Genomic DNA, 11057 nt, shown 5'->3' with positions numbered 1-11057 from the left:
GCTCTATTGAAGTCACCAAGGACATCCAGCTTTCAGGAAGACTTCTGATGACCCTTATGACATGATCTTTCGTTGTGTAGCTCTTGTTGAGAGGTCGTATTCCAGCTACAAGCAACTGAAATCTGGAAAACATTTCTTCAATGGACTCGTTTGGCTCCATGATGAAGGATTCATACTTTTGGATCAAAGACAATGCCTTTGATTCTTTGACTTTCTTGTTTCCTTCATGAGACATCTTCAGGGATTCAAAAATGCCTTTTGCATACTCACGATCTGTAATCTTCTGGTACTCTTCATAAGAGATAGCACTTAGAAGAATTGCTCTAGCTTTGTGATGTTGTGAGTAAAGCTTCTTTTGATCTGCAGTCATCTCTGACCTTGGGATCTTCTTGCCTTCTTCATCAGTTGGACGCTCATAGCCATCCACAATAATATCCCAGAGATCTGCATCAAAACCCAGAAAGAAACTTTCAAGTCTATCTTTCCAATATTCGAACCTTTGACCGTCGAACATGGGAGGCTTTGCATTGTAACCATCTCTTTGAGTTTCACTGGTGGTAGCCATTGTTTTTCACACCGGCCCGGATCACTGAACACTGTTAGGTGTGGTAATCAGAACTTGCGCTCTGATACCAATTGAAGGTATGAAAAACGGTAGAAAGGGGGGGTTTGAATAACGTTTTCAAGATAAAACTTCCACCTTAAAGATTTTAACAAATCTTTCGAGAACTAAGTGCTAAAGATAAGAGATAGAAAAGCACACAAGGATTTTTATCCTGGTTCACTTGATAAATCCCTCAAGCTAATCCAGTCCACCCGTTAAGGTGATTTCTTCCTTCTTAGAATGAAGGCAATCCACTAATCAGGTAAAGTGTTACAACTGCACTTGAAACCTACAAGTGACTAACAATTACACTGACTTAGCTCACACTAAGATTCACTCTCTTAGTCTTCTCTAGGATCCGATCAACCTTGATCTCCTAAAGGTAACTAAACAAACTGTTTAAGAAAGAATGTTTACAAAGGATTTGCTTCTGAAAAGCTAATAGTAAACACAATGAATTCAGATGAAAGAATGCTTAGAAGGTTTTTGAATATAGCTTGCGCGTGTGTAATTCTTCCAACCGCATCTTTCAATCTACAGCCTCTATTTATACTCCAACGATTAAGGTTTGAACGCTGCATGGAAATGCTACCGTTGGAGGGCAGTTCTGGAAATTCCAGCTTCTGTTGTGGCTGAGAATGTTAGGTAGGTCGTCAGGATAGTACATTTGCTTTTGTACTTGGATAGTGACTTGACCTTTAAACCTAGGAGACTTCTGATCAGGGGAATGCTTCAAGTTGGAACTTGTGAAGCCGGTTGATCAGAGTCAGAGGGAAAGCACAGATCCTCTGACCGTTGTATCTTCTGATTCTGAACTCCGAGGGAAGTACATGGTCTTCAAAGTTTCTTGCTTCTGGACATCAGAGTTTCCACTATTCAGCTTCTGGATCTTCAGAGTCTTCTACACCATCAGAACATCTGAACCTTCAGAGTTTCTTGGTTATCAGAACTTCTGGATCTTCAGAACTTCAAGTGACTGAGTCCATATCAGAGCTTGTATAACTTCAGATCTTCTGAAGCATTTCTACTGTTCAGAGTGAACATAGATGTTGCGAAAGCGTTTCTTGGGTCACTCTTTATGCACAGTGCTTCTGATTTGTGTGAGATTGAATTGAGGTCAGAGCCTGTAAATAGCACACTCAGAATAACACGTTAGAGTACCATAATTGTTCATACTCAAATGTTAACTTGTAATCATCAAAACATAGAGTTGTACTACTCGATCAAAACTTGATCTTACACTTGCAGCCAATGATCAGCCCTCTCGAGGAACACTTATCCATGAATTTGGGCGTATCGTGATGCTTCAAGTCATTCAGCCCTCGGGTTTGGACCGAAGCCAAATCCCTCTACTGTTGTTGGCCAAGCATTCATTTTCCGCAGCTTCCCTCTAGGCTTTCAAAGCAGCTTTAGTAGATACATTACATCTTAGTTTATGCTTGAGCAACGACAGTAGTGGCTTGCTTGGTGACCAAATCATACAGGTTGGTAATGGCATGTATAATTCGATTCTTGTTTTCTTGCATAACGCGTTCGGGGGGGGGGGGGTTGTAGAGGCATCTTGTTCCTGAAGGGAACAAGTAAGTCTCCAATAGGATTAACTTAGGGAAATTTTGACCCCTCTCATGGAGGTCGCAAGCAATCAAAGTCACACAACCTAGCATAGAAGATCTACCCCCAAGCTCTTGCGAGTCGAAAACTAAAGCTTCGATGCCACAATGCACGCCTCGATTTCTCGAGGGTTAACATCTTAATATCAAAAATAAAATAAAGACGATTAAAGCAATATAAATTTGAATCAATAAAAATCTTTAATAAGAAAAGAGCCAAAATGCAATTATCCAAAACGCAAGTGAACATAAAAGAAACTACGTCATCCCTCTCGAGTCAATGCACATGAAGAAACTTTGGGACAATGATGACCCTAATGATAAAAAGTGATAAGGATATATACTCAACACGAAAGGACCAACTAAAGATCTAAGACACTCCAAAATCCCTATGTATAGCGACTATCCAAACAAGGAGCGCATATGCTCGTCTCTTGAACTCACCCTTATTCGTCTCCAATGATGCTTCCAAAGAAAGGTCCATCACGAATAAGGCATCCCCAACGACGCAACACTTCATCTCAATGTCGACTTCCTTCGTCTATGATGTTAAGTGCCCACACAGTACACTAGCAAACAAGTAAGGGTCAACTAAAAAATACATGACGCCACAAGGAAATTCAAATAGGATAGCTTGTTAAACAACATAATTCAATTATCAAAAGTATGAACATGTTAAGATAATATCAAGAAGTCAACGCTCAACTATTAAACGTAACTTAGGGTTAGGCTAGGAGTATGCACAGTAAAGGTCCATCCTCTCGACAAAACATGATCCATATATCAAACGCCAACCATAAATTATCCTAAATTAATTAAAACCTCATATATCCAATAATATAATCAAACAAATATTTCCCCTAAGAAATATTTATATGCCACACACATATACCAAGATAAAGGAAAAATATTTTTCCTTCCAGCAATAAACTAAATATCTCAAATAATATACAATAAAACATATATTCTTATTAGGTAATAAATCACACATAAATACTTATTATTTTAATTAAAAAATAAAATTAATAAAATAACCTTGAACAAATATTCAAGGTCTTCCAGAACAAACACATATAAACATCACTTCAACACTATGGTATGAAAATCCTAGGTGTTTATCCATTGATCATTTCAAAGAAAATACGTAAAATTGTACCACCAAAGGTAGTTGTATTCCTGTGGCAAGCCTCTTTGAATATAATAGCCGTCAAGGAGAATCTCCTAAAGTGAGGTGTGGTTGTTGAAAACGAGGGCCTATGTAGCGTGTGTGGTGTTTCTTTGGAATCTGTTAGCCATTTATTACTGCATTGTCAGGTTGTTTGGAGGTTTTGGTGCTTAGTTATGTCTCGTGAAGGGTACTCTGGTGTTGTCCCAGAAAGCTTGAGGACTTGCTATTAGAGTGGAATGAGCTGAGACAGATTTCAGACAGTGTGCTATGGGAATTGATCCCCTTTTCTCTTTGCTGGAGCACATGGTTGGATAGAAACAACCTTGTCTTTAAGAATTTTCCTTTCTCAGGGGAAAACATCTGGGATATGCACATTTCCAGGATAGCTTGGTGGGTAAAAAATTGGCGTGAGGATTGTCTGTATGCAATGACTGATTTTGTATTGAATTTTGAGGCGATCAAACTGCCTAGTTTAGCTCCCCCACCTTGAATTGCTATATGGTATCCTCCTCCGGAAGGAGTGCTCAAGTTCAATGTGGATGGTTCCTCGTTTGAAAATACGGGGAGAAGTGGTATTGGTGGAATTTTAAGGAACTCTAACAGGCAGATGTTGGGCATTTTCTCCGCTGCAACTGGTGTTCTTTGGGCCTTCGAGGCTGAAGTAAAAGCCATTCTTAAGGCCCTGTTATTCTGCCAGCATTTTGGGTTTTTCCATGTGCTAATTGAATCTGATTCGTCTCTTGCCGTAGGATGGGTTGTGTCGCACCAAAATAGACCTTAGAAATTAACACAGGATCTGATTCAAATTGACTTATTGATGGGGGAGGTAGGGTGTCTTGGAGAAAATCACATTTACAGAGAAGCCAATGGCCTAGCCAATCATCTCGCAAAATTTGGAGCTCATTGAGAATCCCCGATTTAGGGGAAATTCTGATTGCAATTGGCTCTGTCTTCCTGAAGGCTCTTACCAAGGTCTTGTTGAGAAGGTTCCCGAAATCTGTTTTGGTCCCTGCTGGTTGCTTGTGGAGGTCTGATGTGCTCAAGTCCAGGGGCGTGTAGGGAACCGGGTTTGCTCTGTCTTGCTTACAGAGGCTCTTGCTGCAGCCCTGTTTTTTTCTCTTCTTTTTCTTTTGTTGTTTTAGCTCTTAGTCTAGCGTGCTCTGTTTTTTCGTCTATTCTGCTTTGCTATGCCTACTTGAGAAGGGTTGTGCTCAAATTCTTTGTTTCATTTAATATATTTCTCTTTTCTAAACAAAATAAAGGCCACGTTTGAGAGAGTTTATTTGAGCTTATCTGATAGCATAAGCGCTTGTGCAAGTGTTTGAGAGAACATATGCAAATAGCTTATGACCTACCATAACTTTGTTTGAACTTATTTTCATAAGCTACTGAGGATAGCTTATGGATAAGAGCTTATGCTTATATATAACATATTTTCAATCTATTTCAATAAATTTTTTAAAATAGCTTATATAAGCGCTTATGACGCGCTTATGTCATAAGCGCTTATGACCATAAGCCCTTAATTAAGTTATTTTCCCAAACGGGGCCAAACTCAAGGTATGTGACAAATTAGTGTGTGCAACTAGATGCAATATGAATGAGCATACGGCTGAATGAGAGGTATGTGGTTAAGAATTACTTCTCTTTACTCAATTTGAGTGCAGAACTTGAATGCAGTAGGACTTTTGTCAGTTGGGTCCTCGAACTCAAATTATTCATGTAGAATCACTTAGTTCTGGGCAAAATGAGAAAACAAATCAAAATACAAAAAATAGTTTACTGAAGCATCTCAAGTGGCCCAAACACATGCTCATTGCTCAACTTCAAATACAAGAAAAAAAACTAAATCCTATGTAGGCCATACAAGTCTGAAACAAAGAACAACTGAGAATAGGAAAATACTAATGTTCCGGGAACCCTGGCCAAGGACGGACAGGGCACCCGGGACGGGCCTGGACCCCACAGAACGTCCCTGTTGAGGGACTATTCAGGGAGCCTGGGAGCACCCTGCTTATGGGCCCTACCACCAAGGGTAAGGACGAGACCCAGGGCCCACTAAATAGGGGTTGACCTAGGCCAACCACCCTAGGGGGTAGGTTGGCTGACACAGATCCGTAAGGGCCCCCAAACCGTTGGATCACTGTTCCTCTGCAGGTACCGCAGGTTATCCAACGGCGAGCTGCGTCCCGCGTACGAGCCATGCATGACGTTGCATGGCTCCAACCCTAATTCTACCTCCCCTATATAAAGGGAACACCTCTTCCATTGAAAGGTAACGTATTCTCTCCATACTCACCATTCTCACTACCTCCCTTACTGACTTTAACATCGGAATGTCTTGCAGGAGCCCCTCCCGGGACTTAGCCAGCTCAGGAGTCCTTCAACACGTCCAGATCCCACTTCTCCTACCCCTTGTCAACGGGTAGCTTGATCCAACAAGTCTTCAAATGTTATTGCTCATTGCCTCTCCTTTCCATACATGTATCAAAGGTAGACTCGAATTGAAGAACGTGTTGTCCTTTTTTTTTTTTACCAACCAAACACGTGCCCATGAAGATGCCACCTGTCTTGCTTAGTTGGATTTTCGTCCTATTTAGACGTAAAAACTAACATCAAGAACCAAAAATAAAATTCATAATCTTAATTTATTGGGGAAAATAATATTTAAGGTCCAAATTATAAAATGGATTACACTAAAGGGACTAAAACATTATTCAAGAAAAAAAAGGAGTATTAACTCGAATGGAAATCAAGAAAGAGCTTATGACCGCGATTACTTCCAATTCTCTTTCGCGCACTCATCATATCATTCACAGTCACAGAGCAATGAATCAGATTGAGATGAACTGAGCAAAACCGAACCTCGATTTTCCGAATTCAGAACTAGAAGAAACCATGGCTACTCAATCGCCTTCTGGTCAAACCACAGGTTTCACTCTTTCTCTTTCTCATGCTAATTCAAGATTGTTGATGATCCAAACCGTAATTCAAAATTAGGCTAATCTGTGTTTATTGATTTCAGTGTGTCTGTTCCTATTGAATTTTTCCATGCTTAATTGGAGTTGCTAGGAGATTTTTCAGATAACTTGTAGGTTATGGTATTTTGGGCATTAATGAGAAATTTATTGATTGGTTCTGTTTTTTTTTTAGGTATAGGTGGTGAAATTGTGCAACCTGCAAATGTTGATCAGCATAGTTCCGATTCAGTGACGTCGGTTTTCGTGAATTCTGAGCCAATTCGGGAGGATCAAGTTCAGAATGCTGTGAAATTTCTGTCACACCCGAAGGTGAGAGGTTCGCCTGTTATCCATAGGCGCACATTTCTGGAGAGGAAGGGGCTCTCGAAGGAGGAGATAGATGAAGCATTTCGGCGAGTGCCTGTAAGCTTAACTGTTTGATCGGTTGCTTTGACTTGTTTATGTGCAAATTCAGCAGTTATGTTCATCTGTTATAATGTTTATCTTTGCTTTGAATCACAGGATTCGCCTCCGAGTGTGCAGACTCAAGGTGAAGTGTTTAAAATGTTGAAGTTGAAGTTTGGTCTTCTGTGTTTTCCTTTTCAATTTTTGATTGAGTTAAATTGCTAGTTGATTCTCCATTTAATTAGTCTGTTTAGACAGAACTGATTTTCCTCGCAGTGACATTCATATTCATACGTTGCTTATTACAATACTCACAGATGGACAGTTAAACTCATCATCAAACATTCAGCAGCAAGGCCAGCCACAGGCTTTACAGCCAGCTGTATCTGCTTCTACTGCCGTTACTACTTCGCGGGGAATCTTATCATGGTACAGTTTTCACTGGTCACATGCCCTTGTTACTGTTGGATTTCTGGTTACTTCATGTGCTGGAACAACTATACTAATTAAGGTATTTTCCATGAATCTCTCTAGATGTTGCTATCTAAATTGGTATCATAATGGTTGGGGAGTGTGTTGTTGTGCCATGTTCAGTTCAGTACATATGATCTATCATCTCTTGTATACCCGAACCCGATATAATTTCTTGCTCTATGCATAAGTTTTGTTACACTGTGGTTTGAGCTAACTTTGAAAGCATGCTCCATGTTTTAGAAATCTGTTCTTCCTCGGTTAAAATCTTGGATACGCAACGTTGTCTTCGAAGAAGATTATGGCCAATTAAAGAAAAATAACTCAAAACCATCATTGGCCGAAGAAGTTGCACACGCAGCAAAAGCAGCTGCAGCTGCAGCTGCCGAAATGGCGAAAGCCAGCCAAGAGATGCTGAGTTCAAAAAGTGAAGGTGGTTTAATAGAATTTCAATCTGCAAACTATAAAATATCTCATATTTTTATTAAATCTCAATTACTCGTGACATGTTTTGTTGCTAAAATAATGACTTCAGTTGTTGCTACAATCTGGTTTTGTGCTTTGCAGAGAAGAGATACTTTGTAGAAGTTGTGAGCCTTTTAGATAAGCAAGTGCAAGAAATGAAGGTAATGACTAATGCGATAAGAAGATTGGAAGGTAACTACGAATTTTCGTATAATTGGCTAAGTTGAACAATTTCCAATGCTGTGTTTATTTTCTAGAGGATTTGGTTTGTGATAGTTAGAAGTGCTTGTGGTTGTGTCATTAATGAACTTGTATATTTAATACCCCTGCTAGAGTACAACAAGGCCTGTATGACAATGACGTTTTGGATTATGCCTAGTGAGAAATGGCTCTGACACATTCTATATGCATTTTGAGTATTCTAACTGGATTAATTGCTCCATGACTGTGTCAGGAAGCTCGCTCATACCCTTGCATTCTACTAATGTAAAATCTTTTGACACTTCCTGAAAACTTTTAGTGTGCATTGCATCTTTGCTAATCTAGCACACATTTAGGCAGAATATTTTTTATAGTACTTAATTTGAAGATTTTATTGCAAAGCTTCAGGTGGACACTCCCTCTCAAAGATAGATGATTACCAAGTCGCTCAGACAAGTTCAAAGGTCAGATATACTTATGTAGTAGGGAATATTTCATCTTTAGTGAAATTTTTGCCCACTTGTACAGATCCCCATTTGAATTGTCTAAAATAAATTTTGACATTAGACAATTGTTATTTTTTGAAATAGATACAGCAATTAATTGCGAATGGAAAGGAAGACTATGAGTTGCGTTCAGGTTGTTAAACATCAACAAAATCTTGATTAAATTAATATTAATTTCTGAATTATTACCAATGATTAAAATTTCATGTGCAGGGAAAACATCATTGGCTCCTGCTTCTGTTGAACCATCTAATGCTCCTCATCCAAAGTCATATATGGAGGTAAATCAATGTCTTGCTGTTATTTTTCTTCTTCCTTCCTATGAGGTAATATCTGAGTGCTAGTTAATATCAGTGGTGTCAATAAAGAAGATCACTGTTCTTCTACTAATCAAAATATGACATCTTGGACATCAGATACTCTGGGTTTCAGCTGCGAATCTTAATTCTATTTGTTTGGTTAAATATATACTTTCGATTATAGCCAGTTTCTCTTGGATCTACACTTCTGAAAGTGCCCAAGTCAACACTGCTAAATAAATGTACATTATTGAGACTCTTAGTAAAATCAAATTGTGTTTTCAATCTATTTGCTGGTTTTTGTTTATTGGTACTGATTTCAACAAGTTTGACTTCTAATTCCACAGTTGATCCTTATTTTACATTTTTACTTAATCCGCTTTACATATTGATTGGCGAGTATGTGATTTAGTATTTTGTATATTTAATTGAGATCATGTGATCCGTTGTCTGAATTATTTCCTTCCATTATTTTTTGCAGATAATGGCCATGATCCAAAGAGGAGAGAAGCCTTCTAACATTAGAGTAAATCTCTATGCATTTTAATCTGGACAACTGTAGTTGCACACCTAATATCATACATCTTATCTTTGCATGAGTGATTTAAATTATAAAATATTGACTGAAGGGAAACCTACTAAGAAAATGTGATATGTGAGGGAAGGTTCTACTGTGAATTAAAGGATTGTGGTGTGGTCAGTGTTACTCTTTTGACACGTTGTTTTAATGCAGGATATTGATGATTCACCCCCAAACCCTTATCAGCAACCATCAAATCCTCGCTTAGCTCCTAGAGCAAAGGTATGTTTTAAAAATCTTGCTTTGTATTTCCTAATTTTTTTAAAAATATTTTTTTGAACTGAGATGCGAATCTCTCAAAACATTGAACACTTTTGTGAATAAACTCCTCTGCAATATTAGTTTTTCTACATCTTTGCTGTCCGATTACTCAGTATGTTTTCAAACATAATATGACTTATGATTGGGGAACATGAAGGAAAAGACAGTTGATCCGGGGATAAATTACGTTCCTAGTTATGTTTTACCAATATCTTAAACATGTGGAATTACAGAAGCAGGTAATTGAACTCAATGGCAATGTAACAATTGAAAGTGTAAATAAAATGAATATTTGCATGTTACACGTTAGGTCAAGAGATAGTAATATGTGATTCATATTATTTTGTTGAAAGTCAATTTATGCATCACAGTTAACATTCCATTCCCGGTAGTTTTGTTCCATATGAATCTGATTTTTGCTTCAACACCTCATGGCTAGCCTTGGGAAGTTAATCAGGTGCAAACCAACTCTACCCAAGTTCTTCAGTCTCAAGTAAATGGCAAGGAATTCAAGATACCAGAGTCCTGGTCGCAGACAAAAAATGTCAGAATCACAGAGACTGATAATGTAATTGAGTATAATGGAGCACCTGCTGCATCCAGTCAGCAGCCAGTCCAACGCGTGTGGGTTCCTCCTCAGCCCCCTCCGGTAGCTATGTCGGCGGCTGCAGAAGCAATCAGACGCCCAAAGCCAATCGTCCCGAAGGAGTCGATGACAGCTGATCAGCCAGTAACTCATTCCGCAGACATCTCTGATGGAGTGGAGATAATCTCAAAATCCAAATCTGAAGGTGCAATAGAAAGTATCAGGGTCAACTCACTTGTAAGCTCTGGTGAGATCCAAGGTCTCAATCACGAAGAGCAATGAAAATCTTTGTACTTAAATATCCTGATTGATCCATCATAACAGTGCATGAAGTTGCAAATAGAACTTAGTTTGCTACCTGAATTGTCATTTCATTTAATAGATGCAGGCACTCTGGTTCTCTAATCTCTAGAGCAATTATTCTTTGATACAGATTATTTCTCTTCTTTTTTTTCACCGCTGGAATTTACATAATAATTGGTTGGAGGGGAGGGCATTTTTCAAAGTTATTTTGTCTTGGTAAATTTTTAAAAGGGGAGGGGAATGGAGGGGCCAAAACTCCTCCTAACTATAGGGCTAGTTTGGTACATTGTATTAGAGTTGATAGTATAAGCTTATACAATACATTATGAGTTTATTCATTGTTTGATGCTGACATTGTATTGTATAGACTTATACATTAAAACTAGATATAACACCCGTGCAACACACGGGTTTATTTCTAATATTTTTTTAGTATTATATAAAAATTAGTATACTTTAAATAAATATTAAAATAATTTTTTGTTCTGGTCTAAGGTCTAATAAGGAATGTGGAATATCCTTTATAAACCCTAGCAGAGCTAAAAGAATATATGTGATGTATGAATAAGAAAATTATCTCATTAATGATCAAAAAGATGCCTAGTACAAGGTGAGGACATCCCTTTTATAGTGGGAGT

The 11057-nt window shown here is 38.4% G+C and overlaps 1 protein-coding gene across 4 annotated transcripts; it reads left to right on the top strand.

Moving 5' to 3' along the window:
• Positions 1 to 6117: 6117 nt before the first annotated feature.
• Positions 6118 to 10548, top strand: LOC130734525 (peroxisomal membrane protein PEX14-like). 4 transcript variants are annotated; one of them, XM_057586976.1, is made up of 12 exons: positions 6118 to 6314; positions 6536 to 6765; positions 6865 to 6892; positions 7065 to 7258; positions 7462 to 7651; positions 7786 to 7875; positions 8293 to 8348; positions 8481 to 8523; positions 8604 to 8671; positions 9171 to 9215; positions 9423 to 9491; positions 9970 to 10548. In XM_057586976.1, the coding sequence occupies exons 1-12, from the start codon at positions 6281 to 6283 to the stop codon at positions 10396 to 10398; spliced, it is 1476 nt and encodes a 491-aa protein (XP_057442959.1). In that variant the 5' UTR covers positions 6118 to 6280; the 3' UTR covers positions 10399 to 10548. The 4 variants fall into 4 exon arrangements, with proteins under 4 accessions (XP_057442959.1, XP_057442957.1, XP_057442956.1 ...); XM_057586974.1 differs by having other exon boundaries at positions 8287 to 8348; XM_057586973.1 differs by having other exon boundaries at positions 6119 to 6314; positions 8475 to 8523.
• Positions 10549 to 11057: the final 509 nt, after the last annotated feature.

This window comes from Lotus japonicus, chromosome 1, assembly GCF_012489685.1.
Source record: "Lotus japonicus ecotype B-129 chromosome 1, LjGifu_v1.2".
Taxonomy (NCBI): Eukaryota; Viridiplantae; Streptophyta; class Magnoliopsida; order Fabales; family Fabaceae; genus Lotus; species Lotus japonicus.
This window is presented reverse-complemented; position numbering and strand designations above follow the sequence as displayed.

Bases quoted from the DNA above. Each gene is read 5' to 3' on its own strand.
- LOC130734525 (XM_057586972.1), top strand. From the start codon at position 6,281: ATGGCTACTCAATCGCCTTCTGGTCAAACCACAG. The intron at 7,259-7,461 runs GTATTTTCCATG...TCCATGTTTTAG, and splicing joins GAACAACTATACTAATTAAG to AAATCTGTTCTTCCTCGGTT. The intron at 7,876-8,286 runs GTAACTACGAAT...TTTATTGCAAAG, and splicing joins TGCGATAAGAAGATTGGAAG to CTTCAGGTGGACACTCCCTC.